At 44.0% G+C, this 18,228-nt stretch overlaps 1 protein-coding gene across 2 annotated transcripts in view; it reads right to left on the reverse strand.

The window, feature by feature from the left end:
- Positions 1-489: 489 nt before the first annotated feature.
- The window catches only part of znf644b (zinc finger protein 644b), a 40,721-nt gene continuing 22,982 nt past the window's right edge, over positions 490-18,228 (reverse strand). Inside the window, exons 3-7 of one of the 2 annotated variants that reach the window (XM_031575418.2) lie at positions 11,681-14,479; positions 9,640-10,266; positions 4,965-5,087; positions 4,662-4,764; positions 490-2,836 (exon numbers count right to left, since the gene is read on the reverse strand). In XM_031575418.2, coding sequence (XP_031431278.1) covers positions 2,620-2,836; positions 4,662-4,764; positions 4,965-5,087; positions 9,640-10,266; positions 11,681-14,465 — 3,855 coding nt within the window. In that variant the 5' untranslated portion in view covers positions 14,466-14,479 and the 3' untranslated portion in view covers positions 490-2,619. Of the gene's footprint in view, positions 2,837-4,661; positions 4,765-4,964; positions 5,088-9,639; positions 10,270-11,680; positions 14,480-18,228 lie in introns of both variants that reach the window. The other variant, XM_012839428.3, reaches the window with a different exon arrangement.

Here is an 18,228-nt window from a genome sequence, read left to right on the forward strand (position 1 = left end):
GAGGTATTTGTCTTGAATGTGAGGTCTCGACTACCGGGGGACAAAATGGTCAGGTCTCCCATCAGGCAGTGAGATCTAGGATGAGATTCTCCTCACAGGGTGCTCAGGTCCAGGTCTCCTAGCCTCTTCCCAATTCCTATGGCCCCATTTGTCTACATGATTCTAACTTCACTTTCAAGTTTGTTCACATTTCTTAGACATCTGACTGACGATATGTTCCACAAAAGATGACACACCAGTACTGTATGTCACATCTATCACTAGTTAAGGTGTAACCATTCAATAAAGATCCCTAGAGAAGCTGCCTTTCAAAAAAGACCAGAGAAAAAGGCCTTGAGAGCCATCGCCATTTCAAAGGTCTGTGTTCACCCAGAAGCTGACGCTTTACATCTTTAGTTTCAAAAGTTTGTAAGATGATTGGTGTGCCAATTCCAAATGTTTAAAGCATTTATAGAAATGTAAATAAAAAGATACAGCCGTACAGGTAAATCTGAATAAACCTTAAGATTTTATTTCTGCGAGTGACTGCTGTATTTATCACAGAAAGCCAAACAGATACAATGCAAATGGCGCGGTCAAAATAAACCCCCTTAAAAAATGATTAGGGTTACACATTTAGGTCCTGTTTCCTTATAACAACTCATCTTAGAGACACTCTCCGTGAGACAGTAACGTTGAGGAAATCTGCATGTGTGTTAATTACACTAAGTTTGATACAACTATTGTACTGTACACCAAACAAAACACTTGAGAAAATATGGACATGAAGTTTTCTATGTTTTCTTAAATTACACGATGAGTCGCAAAGTTGAACCTAGCAAAACTAGGTGTCCACCCCTTTATCTGAATAGACACAGATATTGGGTGTGTTTAAGTGCTAAAAATGGTAAAACACAAAATTACTGTGCATAACAATTCGACCTGGCCCAGGCTACATGATTTTTCAAATTCTAACCAATGTTGATTGTATGGGACTCTGCATACAAGAAGAGCATTTGCAGACTTATCTTTGTCCTATGGTCATCCTTCAGTCAAGGAGCAGTTTGGCCAAACAGATACAGATACAACAACACACAGATTGTACAGGCATACAGTTAGATTACCAACATCACAAACAGAGGTTCTTTAGAAAACATGATTTTAGATTACAGCCTCATGGCCGATGCCAGGGATACCTGCCACTGACTCTTGGTCTTTCACACATGACATCCAGATCACATTGCATGTAACAGTCGCAGAGTTACGCTGTTCCCACTCCGTACTCTTGAGTTCACGGTGTAAATATAAATACATCCACAATCTGAATGTATATCTAGATATCACACAACAGGGCAGTCTGGGAAGGTGATCTTTTTCAGACCAGCCTGAAATCAAGACAATTTTATTGCGATTGTCAAGACGGGACAAATCTAGTCACGGATCGTCCCAATGGTCCTCTAGAATGGGCCAGTCACTGTAAGATTAGTTGTTATTTGGAAACAGGTATCTAGTATTCTCACATATTCTCTGTATACTCTTCATGTTAAAGGAAGAAAAAGGAAGAATGTGTTCCTCTGAATGCTATGTCAGCTTTGATGGATCAGCACCATAAAAATGTGATCAGCACTGAAACTGATCTTAAGAAATGAGCTTATCTTCTTTTTAAAGCAATAATATCCATTTTTCCAGTGAGAATAAAAGCTTTCTTTTCCGTTAAAGCAATATTTGGAAGAGTTACAGCATCAAACAACATTACATGTTACAATGTGCTTCATTTAGGTTATAAACATTCTAAATACAAGAAAACCCGGATTTCACCTTTTTCAATGTATTGCATTACAATTGAGGGTTTGTAGAGTCTATTTCACCAGTGAAGGCTGGACAAAAAAAAAAAACAGCTAGCCACACGTTCACAGTTAATTTGTTCAGTGAATGGTATGTGTAGGATCTGTAGTGATTCCTACTCATTTAATTAACATGATAAAATGTAGCACAAGTACAGATTGAGGGCCTTCATCGCTGAGAAACTTGGCAATGTAAAAAGACACGAGACAGCATTTGATCAGTGTGACTGCCATCGATGAGCCTGCCAGGCATAGGCAGGGACTGCGTCTGTGAGGTCAGCCATATTGATCTCTCTTAATTAGATGACCCCATTCTCATTTAGGTCCGGCGAGGTCATGTGTATAACGGTCAGGGTCTTTTGACACAATTTCTGAGGTCTGTGTTGTCGCTTTTGGTTGGCTATTGAACCTAAAGGACTTCTGCATCGCGAACGGAGGGCACCTTTGAATGCACCCAGCCCTTAACTCTGAGAGATTGGCAAAGCTTGAGCCAAACTTAAACTTGGTGAAAATAATCTCGTCGTAGTTAACTTGCTGAGTAAGTGGTGCTGCCTCCCTTCCCAACCCAAGTGAAGAGGGTAGTGTCAGCCTTCCAGAAGAGTTGTCCATACCAAAACAGATGGACTGACAAGGTAGATGTGCAATACAGGAAGAAGAAAAAAATCTCTTACCTCTCTATATATCCATCTTATGTATATATACCTCTCATATATATTTCATATATAATATATATCTATCATGTAGTTATATACATGTGCAGGGATTCTGAAGCAGGGGGTGGGGGGGTGGGTGCAGTTTAGGAGACTGTGGGGGGCACCTGAAGGGGAGTGTGCTGGCGTGGCAGGACTAGGCGCTCAGGAGGAGGTGGCGGGGGAAGCTCCTTGCAGACGGCTGTCACCTCCACCATGGCGGCGCCTGTGTGCGGGACACTGGTGTGCATGAGGTGGCGCTGGAGGTGCTTGATCCAGTCCTCCTGCACCGAGAGGGGACCCTGGAAGACCAGGTCGCAGAACCTGAGAGAGACACACGTCAGAAATGTGCTGTCATTCGGTGGTGCAGTGTAAGAGTGCAATTGCTGCACCAGATGTTTGTTTACACATAGGGCCGGAAAATGGTGCAAAGCGAGCCTGGTGGAGATTTATTGTAGGTTTACTGTCTATTCCGACGTGTTTTGGATTTGGACGAAGAAGGATTCACTTCAGGAGGTAGAGGTCCAAGTTGGGGGACAGCAGCATGTCTAAAGTTTTTGGGTGCATCAGTGAAGATCAAAGCTGGGTCGGCGAATACAGTGCATCTGGTTAAGAAGGTTCACCAGAGTCTGTACTTTCTGAGAAGGCTGAGGAGGTTTGGCAGGTCACCATCAATCCTCAGCAGCCTCTACAGGTGCACTATGCTGTTGCATAGCAGTGTGGATTAACAGCTGCACCGGACAGGACAAACAGGCACTGCAGTGAGTGGTAAAGTCAGCCCAGAGAATCACAGGGACAGACCTTTGCTTTCTGCAGGACATCTACGACCAGAGAATCTGCAGATGGGCCTGAAGAGTCATTAGGGATCCAGCCCACAAACTCTTCAACCTCCTGAAGCCCAGCAGGCGGTGCCGAAGCAAATGTACAAAACCATCCAGACTTCGAAACAGTATCTACCCCAAATAAATGTTCCCTCTACCACTCCCACCTGTACCTCCATCACAAACATGTCATGGACATTTACTGTAGACAGGGACAAACTGCATTGGGCAAATTTGCACTAAGGCTCAGCTACTTTACACTATCCCTTTTATATCTTTTATGTATGTGTGTATTGCTGTACTACTGTAAGTGCGTGTATGTTTTAGTGTGATTATATTGTGTTTTAGTGTGATTATATTATGTTTTTATGCTGTGTTTTTATATTGTGATTTTATACTAGAATGATCTATTTTTAGGTGTGTCTGCAGCATCCGGATGAGAATGAGCTAATAATTTCATTGTGTGAAATGCCTATGGAGAGGAGATGCCTATGAATTTCTACTACTTATGGCAAGCTAAATACTGTTGCTATTACGCCCAGCAGCTGGCAAAATGTGCTTTATTGTTGAAATGTCTACTGGTGAGGGAGCCTAATGATCAAGACAGGTTCTCATTGCCAACAACCAAGTGATAGCCCTGACCTACTTCTGGGGTGGTTTAATAGATGTAATTAATAGACACACGCAAACTGCAGGCCTACTACAATGGCCTAATAATTAAGCCGATATACACAATGTGGCCTACATTTTCACTCTACCAATAAAATTGCAAATGCAGTATTCAATAGGCTACTGTGACTACTAAACCAGATCCTCGCCGAACAAAAAACATATCTAAGCACTCAGTTTTTACAGCAGCACAATCACATAATTGGCTATATCACAGCTAAGTTGGTAGCAGATGAGTGAAAATGTATTTATCTTTTGATTTTATTTTGAATTTAGTCAGGATGTGGGGTTTCAGGAGGCATGACTAGAACAACTTTGATCTCTTTCAGGTTTACAGAAGCTTAATGTAGCTCTGTAGACACTAGTGTCTATAAATAATAACAAGATTAAAATAGATTATAAATATATAAAATACATTTGTGTGGACAAGACAGAGGCAGGACACTGTCTGACTTGACTGAGCAACAAAATCACTGACACAAATGGACAACCTAATTCCATTGTGTTGGATATTTCTTGCCGGTCAAAAAACTATTTCAGAATGTGTTGTCCTTCCTTCCTTCCATAATGAATTAATTAATGAATACATTAATAAATGAATGAATGAATGAATGAATTGAGACATTCTCCTATTCAGATACAGGGGTGGTGATGTGTACCTGCAGGTGAGTCTGTAGATCTCTTCCGGCGAGTGTGGCAATGAGAACATTTTCTTCTTTGGCCCTGGTCTTGATCTCGGCTTCTTCTGTTTGCAATCATAGGCTGGAAGACAGTAATTCAAGCAGATTCAGTAAATCTATTATGAAATATTATGGAAAAATGACAGAGAGCGAGAAAAACAGGAGGAGAATAAACACTGAGAAATGACAATAGGATTATCAGGGAGTGAACTGCAGCATTAACACAAAACGTGGAAAGTGAAAAAAGAGAATAGCAGGGTGAGGGTGAAGTGAAAGACATACTTGTCCCCTCTAACAGAGCAGCTCTCTTCCGTCGAGCATACGCTCGAAGGTGATTGGATAAGCTGACAGCGCTGTGAAAGGTCGCATTGCAGTGAATGCAAACTTTCTTCACGTCAGTCTTCCCTACAAGAGAAAAGATGAACATAATCAACGACAACAAAGCATTAACAAGTTGAGGGTAGAGTCTGCATAGGATTCCTCATATTACAACATACTCATCACAAACAACAAACAATTCACAGGAACAGATAATTCCACTCTGAAAGATGAAGATGAATCGTCTTTATTTTGGCAGACGTGGAGTACAGTAAGGACCATATTGACCATGATGCCCAATAATCTGTGCTATCAGCCACAGTTCAGAACGTACACTGTCACAGTGACTTCTGCGATGTTGTTACAACGGTGGTCATCTTTCCAATGGTCTCATCGGTCTAAAGAACCATCCCTCTCATGCCCTGGAATATTTGTGAAGTAATCAACAGATATTGCATAACACTGGAGCCAATGTGCTAACACTTTTGGTGCCAGTTTTACCCAGCTTTAGTTGAGCTAGGCACTAGCATGGTGTAGCAGGCATGGAGATGGTGGTGTAAAACTGTTATTCCCTCAGTGTCTTCACCTCGCCCTCCATCTGTTTTCATATCTAAGAGATCGCTCTATTTTACACTCGCTAGCGCAGGAGGTGTTGTTCAAGGCAATGTTTATCACCACCTAATGACTCCAGGGGGCTTATTTTCACCTTGCGGCAAGGAGTCGGAGATGGTGTGGTGTGTGCTGCCTCTCTCTCTCTCTCTCTCTCAAACCTAAATTTAAAGAGGGCTGTGGGGTCGACGGTGCCAAGCTGTTTAATTACGAGCTGTTTTAGGTCATTGTGTCATACTTGCGAGATATCGCCTCTTGCTCAAGAAGTGCTAAGGGACTTTGAGCTGAAAAAGAAGCTGCATGGCTGGTAGCGAGTAAAGCTGAGGTACATCTAGCCATGCAACAGTTCTGCCCTGAGATCATCCACTGTGCCATGGCATCGTTAAAAATTGGCAGACTGTGAAAAAAGTTCCAAAGACAATGAGCAATTCCAAAGGCCATGAAGGACAAACGAACAAAAAAATATGTAACAGTGACTTCAATATGGCCTTAGGTATTCTAAAACTACTTCCTAAAACCATATATAACCTGTCTGTTGAGAACAACAACAACTAAAATAATGTGAGAAGATAAAGAAAGGAAAAGTAGTGTTCAGTGATAGTGTGAAAGCCACAGTGAGAACTACAGTGTCGTTTCACACCTAATAGGCAAAAAACATCTGTTTTTACACCTCTCTCTTTCTTACCACTGTGACAAGCTAAAGGATATTCAAACGAGTTGCGAATTGTTCAACTGACAATAAAATGAGACAAATGAAGTGTTTTGTTGGTTAATTATCGTAATGTCTTTAAAACATAACATCCAAATTTTTTCACCAAGCCTTTCAACACGAGTGGGTATAAAGGAAATTGCCTGACATGAAAATATCTTTCAAAATGAAAGCATTTCTTTTCTGTCTGGAAATAATCAAGAAAGGAAGACTCTGGCTTGAAGGACTGTCCGATTTGAAGTGTCACTTAAAAAAGTAGATCTATTTGAAATTCCTGTCGCCTTTCTGAGCGCACAGCAATCAAGTTGTTAGAATCGTAAGTGCTTCAGGAATTGAACATTTGATTAACTGGATGCAGTAGAACGAATCAATTGATTGTAAAGAGATCATGCGGAAATTGTGATGGACGATTCAAAACCACATATAAATAAATAACGATACAACGTTTTAAATCTTCATTAACAGCTTTCGGCGCACAGGAGCACAACTCTTTATTTGGACAGACATGAAACAGAAGGTGTGTACACACAGCTGACGCGCTGCACGGCTCACACATCTAAGTGCCACCGTGGCTTTTCATTTCAATTTCAAAGGCACTTTTGGTGACATTTATTCTCTTTGTGCATGTTACAATAATTCCACGGATGGCAAACTTTTTTCCATTCCATTTTTCTTTTTTTTGCCCACCATTCCCTGAACCCAACTATGCCACCCCCACCCAATCGCCCTCCTTCCCCTTAACTGTGGTGGCATCTTTGGGGACCTGCGCTATGGAGCGAGGTATTGTGCATTCGTATTTAATGGACCTAACTGTGATTGAAATGGCGTGATTTAAAATGAGCTCCTGTAAATAATAAAGAAGCCACAGAGGTGGTAGAACATGGGCGGACGAGCTTATGGGACATGAGGAGGAGGCTCAGCCTGAGGTGGCGCACTGATCAGGCCTATAGATCGACGGGCTGAAGCTAGTCTTTTTCCTCTTCCTGTATTCATAGTCAGACACCGCTCTGAACCCATGCACCACATGTTGAAGGTCATGGTAACAGATAGAATTCTCAGGGTAGCGTGTGATTCATAGAGAATCAGCAGATACAGTACGTACAGTGCCGCCGCTCCCATAACACGCACTACGCGCTGTGCGTAGGGCAACCACTCCTGTGGGGGCACCAAAAAATAGGCAACTGAAAAATCATCATAGTTATAATAATAATTATAATGCCGATATTATTTCATATAGAAATATTAGGCACCGTTTAGGCATGTATATCACAAAACAGGCAGAACAAGATATATATTTAATTTCTCAAAAAAAGTTACGCTGGTGCCCCCCCCCCCCCAAAAAATACGCACTCAACTTCCCAAGCTCGCCGTGGGTGCCCTTTCCTATCTCAGTGGCCTGACGAACTTTGACAGTAGGCTAGGTCAACTTTTCGAATATGGCCTCAAAAAGACAACAGGAGTCAGGGGCAGACAAAAGAAAGAGAAAGAAACTGCGAGATGATGCCCGTGCATCACTTTCAGGTAAGTCCATGTGTAATCATTGTTAAATACGGGAAATGTGCTGCTAATTTAATGGTTAGCCTATGCATACACCTCGAACTAGCTGACGTTATTGCTAATGTTAGCACACTCAAATATGTTATAACGCAGGTGCAAGTAGTGTTGCCACCCGCCCCGAATTGTCCGGGACATCCCGAAATATTATGGGTGATTTTGATTTGTCCCGTCAGCGACAGCTCCAGTCCCGTATTCCAATCACAGCCTTTTTTATTTGTATCCGTGAAAAGAGAAAAATATAACAGTTAAGTGTAATCTGTGCCCTGGAGACAAGCGCCTCTCAACTGCACTTGACTCCACAAGCATTTGTTATGCCAACACGAACAGGTGAAACTTGTAGCGAGAGATCATCATGCCTCGACTGAAGGACAGACAGCCCCAACTCAAATAGAGTATCTTAAATCACGATTAAATTGGAAGCTTGCACATTGACTACTGGTTGTTTTCATATTTCATATCAGCATTCTTTACACATAATGAACTGGTGTTAATATGTGTGAATATGAACTCATGAATATGAACTCGTTCATACGAAGTGTCACAGGCACACATTATAATTGTGGAAGTTAAATCGAGGAGACTATAACATTAGCTAGATAACTAGCTATCATTTCATGCAAACGGAAATCTTCCATTTAAATCGTTTGTTATTAAAAGTTTCCTTAGCTAGATAACCATAGCAACCAGGAATCACAACTTTAGCTGCAAAGTTATGGATCTGACAAGAGGGAAATAGCGCCCCCCCTTGACCCATCTAAAACAATGTTAAATCTGTGGCCAGGCAGTGAACTGCCACCAGTCTGAGTAACATAGGACGTTGAGACAGAGGCCCTGTTCGAAATGGGTTAAAATGCTACGACTCTGATTCTGATCGGAGTGCGGGCCCCAAATTGGGCAGCCTTGGTCTAATGCTATTTCAAGAAAACAACATGAAATTTGAGAGACACTTGTAATAATTGTCATGACTATTACTATGAACAATACATCCAAGCAAGTAAAGTAGTAGTTTGCCAAAATTACACTGAAATGAACAGGTTTATGGTATGGCTAATGAAACCTTGCGATTTCCATTATTGTTGGTCAGCTGTTGGCGCGCGCGCACACCTGGAAGAAAGTGTCCCTCATTTGGGGTTGAGGAAGTTGTTCTTTTTCGTTTTAATAAAATGTTAAACTGGCAGAAGCAAACGATTTTTCTCGGGGGGGGGGGGCATCATAAAGGAGTTATGCTTAGGGCACCAAAATGGCTAGCAGCGGCACTGAGTACGTAGCTCATCTCCTTTGATTTCACATCAATGGGAACAAGGCCAATCATGTGTTCGGCTGTCCTTTGAAAGAGACAGATTGTGCTTGCTACCACACAGGATTGTGTTTTCACAGAGTTGAACATATGAGTTGTCTGTCATTCGAGCACTGAGTTTTGCCTTAATAATGGCTCGATATCTAATTAAAGGATGACTGTTCCACTTTCAATTTAATCTAGTTTGATTTTTACATTTTTAACTTTCAACAATCTTTAAAAACATAACAAAGGCATATTGTGATTCAGCCTTTAGTTATTAATGAAAAAAACTTTTAGACATTCAAAGAAAACTAATCAATAAGCATTTCAGGATTAGTATGTCTGAGGTAGGCTTGACATTAGGAACAGACACAAACATAAACATATTTGATAGCCCCTGAACTAGACTAATGATTAACATTTAGCACTGCAGGTAGGAATCTAATCTAATCTATTTATTTTCTATGGTGACCTGTCTTTCTTACCTTGGCTCCAGCCTGGGTCTGGTTTCAGGACAGCCAGCCTGGCTACGCTCTCCCTGGCTGGGCTGATGGGGAGCTGCCGCCTGGCATGGGTCTGGTGCCTCTCCCTCATCTCCTGCTCCTGCTTCCTCCTCCTCAGCAGCTCCACCAGTGTGCTGGACGGGGCTCCATCTACACCCCCGTGATCCTCCACCCTGATTTCCTCTTCCTCCACCTTCTTCTCTCTCCTCTTGCTCTCCGTCCTCTCTTCCCCAAACCATAGCCGGCTTTTGGACTCGCCCCCACCCCCAACTCCGACCTGAGCCCTGGAGTGTTGGACCTTGATGGGAATGCCGGTCGGGGTGAGGAAGAGGCCATCGCTGCCGGCGAACTTCTGCGAGACGAAGGGCCGTGTGTGGGAGGGCCGGCGGCCCAGCAGGCCCAGCAGGCTGCGGTGCTCTGTCTTGTCCCTGAGGAGCTCGTTCAGGATGCAGAGAGGCGAGCGGGTGCTGGAGCCCGGGTCTCCGGAGCCCAGGCCTCGGCCGATGCGCTTCAGGTGGCCACGGACGTGGTTGGACAGGCCTGTCCGGGTGTCAAACCAGCCCCAGCAAAGAGGGCACGTGTGCTCTGTCTGAGACTCTGGCTTATCCACTGCTGTCAGCGGGGGGAAGAATACGAATTACAGATGGTTAATGGAGAGTGCAAACATCATAAGTGATGAGAGTAAAAGACGTACAGAGAGATTTAGGGAGGGCACAACAGGTAGGTAGGGAGATGATCTAATTTCAAAGCCAACTGGAGTAAGTGTTGTTGTTAGTTTAAGATGGAAGGCAGAAATGAAATACACCCAAAGCCCAAAGACGTCTATTCTGTGGGGTGAACTGATGATTACTCTCTAATATGTTTCAGATGATAAAGCTGTTATGTTAGCAGAGGACAAGGTGAAATGTCCACCGTCCTTCGCCTTGGATTGTACAGTATGTGCTCATTAAATGACCTATATAGGCTTGAGTACACAGCAATTACTGCTCCAAAGTGGTTGTAGTTTGGTATATGGTCATTTCTGGCCTCCAGCTTACATATTCATAGGTTAAACTAAAGCCTAATATGTAATGATCGCATGCACTTGAGAGTGAAGAGTGAACTCATGCTGCAATAATTCTGATATGAAGGAGTAAGTCAAAAGGGCAAAGCATAGCTCATAGTTAATGTCATTTCATTCCTCTGGAATTGCAGATTTGTGATATAAAATGCTAATTCATTTTCCTTCAAAACATAATAATGCATTATTTGGTCTTTTCAATTTGTTAACCTAGATACATTTTCATGAGGAGAAAGAAAAGGTGAAAGTGTCACTTCAGTATGGGAATGCTCGCAACAATAATTATACTAAAAGGTTCTGCTACAGGCTCATTCAAGTCTATTATAATCAATTATAGTCAATTATATTGCTGTGTATATCTTGTTTATATCAAATGATAACTGTATAGTAAAAAAGAGTCTACGATTTCATTGGGGACTGTGAAGACATACAGAGCCTGATAGCCCTTTACACACTATTGCTTTGCATGGATATCTCTGTGTAATAACTGAACCTGACTCTGCTTATATAAGAGGCTGGAGAAACCTTGACCTGCATCTTGCATTACCCCCACAATTGCACAAGTTGTGCCATGATCTGAAAAGGTGTTTATATTTGTTGTTTCCTGTGTAGCTGTTTCTTGCGGAAAAATACTACCGGTTGAGCCTTTAACATAAACGCACATGCTAAAAACAAGGTGTAAGTGTGAGTGACTGTCTATGAGGGTGAGTGCTTGTGTTCAAGAAGAGAATAAATACAAAAGTGACCAAGGGCCTCGACCTGTATTGCAACAAATGTAAGCAGCTGGGTCGAATAATAAGCATGCATTTGATAAAAGTTCACAGAGGAAGTAACTTTAAGTGACTGTCTTTATGTTGATTATTGTTAAATGTTAATTATGACAGTTCACACCTTAAGCAATCATAATATGGCACAATACATTATTAAAAAAAATGGTGAGGCTTAAAATAAGGGCATTTACACCTTTCTTGAGTCGGCGGGAGTTGGTGGATGGTGCCTTCCTTCGTATTCGTGGCTGCCGGTCCTGAGACGCCACCTGCTCAGGCGACACCATGTGCCGAGCGTCATAGCTCAGCCCGACCCTGTGCAGATGTCCACGTACGTGATTGGACAACCCCACCCCTGACTCAAACAACGCCGGGCAGTATGGACAAGACTTTCTGTCGCTGGTGAAAGCAGGTGGGCCTTGGCGCTCAGAGAAGGATCCATGAATCGACTCTGCAGATGGGACATCCAGGCTCACGGCGGTCTCCTCACATTCCTCCTTGATGATCAGGTCATGGATGTCATCACAATCGCTCTCTTCCTCGTCCTCTGAGCCGTTAGAATGAAGGATGTCCTTTCGAATGGGCAAACGCGACCTGGGAAGGTAGAGTGGTTTCGTAGACATAAAATGGTTCCGTTGGCTCTCACTGCTATCGAGGAACGTGGACGAGTAATCTCTGAAGTCAAGGGAGTCCTCTTCATCATCATATTCATCATCTTCTTCATCATCATCATCTTCTTCTTCTTCGTCTTCTGTGAGCACTGGTGATATTGGTTCTGCTTTTGGTTTGAGTGTGTTATGATATGGGATGGACATTTTTCTTTTGGACAGTGTCCTGTGGGGGACAGGTTGGAATAGTAATTCTCTACCACTTGGAATGTCACTGTTGGGGTCACATTTGTGGTTTTGATGGATCCTGTCTGTTTTGGCATCGGAGTACGCTTCGGAGTCACTAGTATGCTTTGTTTTCTCCCTGTCTTCTGGCCTCAGCCCTGCGCATTTCTGATTGCCCTCTTCATCATGCAGGAGGCTTCTTGTCACATCTATTCTTGCTGTCGGTGGGGGAGATAATTTGCTTGGCTTGTCAAGTCTCGGGAGAGATGATGACAGCTTGTTTGTTGAACCGCCAAAGGTCCATTTGAACAGCGGCAAGCTGAAACCTTTCCGGGCTTTTTGTGAGACCCTGTTTTGCACACACAGGTCAGCGATGCCGCCGGACCAAACGGGTGGTGCGCCTCCCCTCCTTTCAGCCGGAGTCTCCGAGTTCAGCTTTGGCTTCAGCTGTGACAGGCGAGAGTTGCCGGGTTTAGCTTGGCTGGTTAACCTACGCAGGTCCAAGCCCAGCTTATTCGGCTCAGCAACTCTACTAACTGGTTTCCCCTCATCCTCATCATCCTCATTCCCAAAATATGGCTGTCGGTGAATAAGTTCGGTGTGCTTTTTAAGGATATTTCTATTCTGTGTGCTAAAGGGGCATATGTTACAGTGCAACAAGGTGATACGATTGGTCCCCGTCTTCACGTCCTCCCGACCCCCGGGGTGCCTTGCGTGGGTGGAGACGTTGTTGGTGTGGTGGGCTGTGCATCTGTGCGCCTCCAGCTCCTGTGGGGTGGCAGCCATGTGGCTGCAGCTCTCGCAGCAGTAGTAGCGCTTGTCCTTCTCGTGCGTCTTGGCGTGCTGCACGAAGGTCTTGGCGCAGTCTGTGCCAAAGACACACTGCGGGCACTGCAGCCGGGCCTGACGGCCCTCATCCTGGAGCTCACTCAGGCCTTTTATCTCCTCCATCAGCCGCTCACGCCGTGCCTGGTGGATGACCATGTGCTTTTGCAGGGCGCTACCGTCGCGGAAGGAGCGACCGCACTCACGGCAAATGTAGGGCCGTGGCACGTTGACGTTGGGAGGTGCCTGGTGGTGCAGCATGTGCCGGTGTAAGTGAGCCTTCTCCTTGAAGTTGACGTTGCACTTGGTACAGGGGAAGAACAAAGGCTCACCATCGGGGTCGGACACCAATTCTGCACTTACATGATTTGGTTTGGCGCTCTCAGTGTCAGTTCCCTCATGGCATTTCCTCTTCATAAAGTGCTCTTTCATGTCTTCTGCTCCGTCGCTACAATCTAAGTGGGGGACCACAGGTGATTTGGCATTAGGCTTCCTCCTGATATTGTGTTCTTTGCTAACGACCATGTCATTGTCATCAGAACAATCATAAGTCAAGGACTGTTTGGCTAAGGGAACAAAGCCACCGTCTCCGGCCCTGTCCACGGCGTTCAGCTTCCTCTTCCTGCGGCTCTGACTGGGAGGCGACGGCTCTGTTTTCTTGGGACTGCTCATCAGGAAGTGCATGAATTCACTCTGTGGTTCCCAGGTTAAGTCCTCCTCACAGTCCTCTGAAGAGCTCTCCGAGGACTCTGAACCAAAATCCCACAAGGACCTCGCACCAGTTCCCCCCTTACCCACCCGGTTTTGGCCAGTGGGTTCATTAAGTGAGCGGTTGCGTGGCACTTCCTGGCGTGGGAGCTCAAAATCACTATGATCACTTTCAGAAGCAGCCTCAGATGCTGATGCCTCTTCTGCCTTTATATAAGGAGGTTTGGTTTTAACGAAAAGGATCTCCTCTGTTACTCTGTCTTTTCCAGAGCTGATCTTGTCTAATTGAGGACCTGTAGGGAATTTTGGGGAGAGCTGTGGTGTGTCCTCTGGTGAGTTAGGGCCACTGCCACTGGTCGAGTCACCATCAGTGTCTTCCAGTAGTTGTGGCTGCCCCTCCCGAGTGGAATGTGACGGAGATCCATTAATAATCTCTCCTGAAGGTGATGCTGGTTCTGGTTGGGGTCCATTGAAAGGCCTGTACTCAGAATCTGAAGAGAGACCTGTAGCTTTGCTCTGGACAGTAGGAGAGGGGAGGTTTTGCAGACACCAAGGCCTGTCAGATGCTGGGTCCCCCTCTTTGTCCTCTTCTGCTTTAGACTTTATGTCAGCCATGTTGGCTCAACAGTCTGGAAAGGAAGAGGAGAAAGACAGAGACAGACAGAGAGAGAGAGAGAGAGAGAGAGAGAGAGAACATGATTAGTTCTACGTGCTGATCGAGTGCGAGATCGCCTCCTTAAGACAGCCTACAGGGGGGAAAATGACATTGGGAGCATTTGACAACAGCAGAATTAAAACAGTAATGTGCGTATCAGCTAGACGCCATCACCTCACGCAGGTGCTATCTTGGCGACTGCCAAGGTGTGAAATGACAACTTTTCCCAACACAAAGAACCGGTGGCTGCACAGTGGAGGCCCTGATAGTCCCCCCACTGTTCGCCCAAATGGAGAGGGGTGGGAGTGAAGGCGTGACAGGAGGGGCATTCATCACTCTGAGCGTCACAGGGCTCCCCACCTCTATTCACAACCCAGCCTACAGCTCCCCTTTGGAACCCAGGAGAACGGGCGGGAGGGGGGGGGGGGGGGGGGGGGGGGGGTTAATAATGTGTGTACACACCAGGGAGGGAACCTTCCTGTCCACCCTCTATTGCCACAGCCCACCCCATTCCCTGCCCCCATCTGCACCCCCTTTCCACCCCCCACACTCAGAAGTTTCTCAGCCTCCTTGCTAAAATTGATCAATTTCCATGGGAACGAAGTGCACGACCTATGAGATTGGGCTGTGTCTTAGCACTCTCAGATGGTGCCAAAGCTGATCCCAGCACGAGACCGTTGTTGCTTCAATCCTGACAAATTGGTGCACATGTGCCAGTGTACACAGACACACCGAAAATCTCATGTCATCACAAAAGCTCACAGACAGGCACACACACACACACACACACACACACACACACACACAAACAGGCTCATACAGACACTCTCACGCACACACATATGCAGTTACACACATAGATCACAACAACACACACAAACACTGGACAGCTTGCCTTCTGAAAGTAAACACACAAGGGAGGTGAAACTTGGCCCCTCCCCACCTTGCACCTCTAAATGAAGGGGACGGGCAGAAATCTAATTTCACAGAGCTGTCTATTTACAGACCTGCCTTTCTGAGTTATGACTGAATGTCTGAGTTACAAAATTTGTTAAATGCCACACGTGTGTTTGTGTGTCTGTGTTAATGTGTGTGCATTTTAGGAAGACTCCAATTGTGTCTCCTAAGTCAACAAACGCATGCTCTGTGGATCTGTCATCCCCGATGCGGGGCTCAGCTCAACAGGAAGCCTCGTCGCTAACGAAGTGGTAAATTCAGTGTTAATGAGTGGCTTCACTGTTACCACCTCAGAGGTAAAACCTTTCCCAGCTCCATATTCCATCCATCTGCCATGGTGTTAGGAGGTTTGGGGTGGGAGTAAAGAGCGACTGGGATGGAGGTGGGGTGGGGGGGTGCTTTTTGGAGGCAGAACATATGCCCCGTGTTTTTCTGAAAAGCCAACTTACACTGCTTACACCCCAGAACAGCGGGGGTGGCTCGGCCCGGTAGAACCTGATTTCAGGTCTCACGTTCATGGCAGGCTCATTAGCAAGGAGCCACATGCCACACTCTATGCAATGCTCTGTGTACAAAAAAAAAACAGGGAAGTCAACTGCATTGAATCTTTTAAAAATCCCTCGGATTTGCATTTAGTCTGTATAAAAACGGACTTTGACCCACTGGAAGCAGTGTTACAAGCTTTGTGAACTTAGGCTAAAGCCTAAATCAATCTGTGTTGATATGCTACATTCATCTCTTGACGGTTATGTTTGTATTTATTTTCTTTAGTTTCATTCACTTCACAAATGAAAAATGTGAATACTGGAACAAAATGTGAAAACACAGTCACAGAGGAGGTCCTATTGGGCTCAGTCGGAACAAGCTAGAAGGGCACTTCACACATCTGTGACGTGCATATGTTGCAGGGCTTTTTGGATCCCATTTTTTCTTTTTTTGTCACTTGCACTAACACTCTTGTTGCACCTCATCTTGAGGTTATCGCTGGGGAAAAAAACGAGGTGATAATTGCTTATTATCATTACACATTATTCTCCAGTCCCACATAAAATCAACCTTCTCTGGTATATTTAATAATCATGTAAGAACACAGAGCAAGGAAATGCTCTCCTTTTTTCCCCCTTTCTGAACTTACAACAGATATAACTTTTCCATTGTGTTTTCTTCATGTTTGACAGCTTCTACTGCGAATATAAAACTATAAACAACTACTACAAGATACAAAGAAGCAGCCTAATGTGGAGGCATCATTTCTCTATGTGTCTGTGTCTGCACTCCTATACCTTCAACAGCACATGTCACTAATGCTACCCATACAAAACAGCTTTTAAGAAGATATCATCAGGCCAATACAGGGAGATTTATTGAGAATGGGGGCGGTTTGAGACTCAATGTCTCATCTGATTGGGCTGTATGTCAGGGAGTTTCCTATCGCTCTGCTAATGGCCTCTAACCCAACCTGGCAATGCAGACACTAGGACCAGCTGGGACCAGCGTCACTCAGGTGCAGACACATCACCCTTCTGCTCTCCACCATACCCGTTTGGCTTCTCCCCTCCATCCCTGTCTTACCTCACCTGCTCTACCTATCCTCCCAGGTCAGACCACTGGGGGTAGAAACACCTAATGATACAGGTTGGACAAATGGGACAAATGGACAAATGGGAGCTGGAATAGTGGCAGTTATTCTCTATTGCCAATTTAGATCAACAAGTCAAATACAAGTTTTACTAACTTGATGTCTATGAGGCAGGAGGCCAAACATTTCTTCATGACTAATTCATCAAAAACATTCAGATACTCCAACGTCTATGGTGCTTCATTGCAAGCCGAACTGTACAAACTTTGTCTGGCTTTTTAAAATAAGCCTGTTTTTTTTTCGTTCAAGTTTTGTCATTTTGTAATGGAAAGACAGGAGTCATCCAAGAACTGTAACAATGCACAACTGTCTTCACCCACTGTTAAAATATATATGACAGTTTAAGACTTTCCTACAGTGATAGCAAACCTGAGAAGATCTTGAGCAGTATGTACAAAAACATTCACAACTAGATTCAAATTTTCAGAAATGACATCAATTTAGTCTGCTTTTTCGGAGTAGCAATACGTGTTGAAAATGCTCCTGCATTACCATACAGTGCTTGAGAGATGTTTAAAACAGTTAAGATCTTCACACAGATGGTTGAATTACAACAGAGTGTGCACCAGGTACTTTTGCTGCATTAACTGAGAACTTTAACTGACTACATTTGCACATCAGCTAAACATATCCTCATACATTTTTACTTGTGATTTCCAACTTCACACCGGAATGTGTTTGTGAGCTTCAAAAATTCAAATTACATCAAGCCTACATGTTATTGACATACTGCTTGTTTCTTTGGAATTTTGTGCAATGTAATAACATTCATTCATCCTATTCTTTAAGCACTACATCTATTACATGTTACGTGCTTTCTTCATTTCAAGTCCTGATTTTTGACAATGGTTTCCATTTGGTACTAAATTCAAGTTCAATATATAAGCTTCGGCAAAAAAAACAAATACTATCAGATACGAGCGGACAGAAGCTTCATATGTTCTTCATAAATATAACACCAATTTGTTTGAAGCTCCTCTAAAACCTCAATAAGATCAAGTTGTTTAACGAAATTCAGCCAGTCAAGGTGTTGAAATTCTGGAAGCTGGGTGTCAAACTGTAATACAAGCTTGCAGTAATGATGTGTTTACTAATATTGCTTTATCCAGAGTTAACATTAGAGGCTG

Source organism: Clupea harengus, chromosome 10, assembly GCF_900700415.2.
Source record: "Clupea harengus chromosome 10, Ch_v2.0.2, whole genome shotgun sequence".
Classification (NCBI taxonomy): domain Eukaryota; kingdom Metazoa; phylum Chordata; class Actinopteri; order Clupeiformes; family Clupeidae; genus Clupea; species Clupea harengus.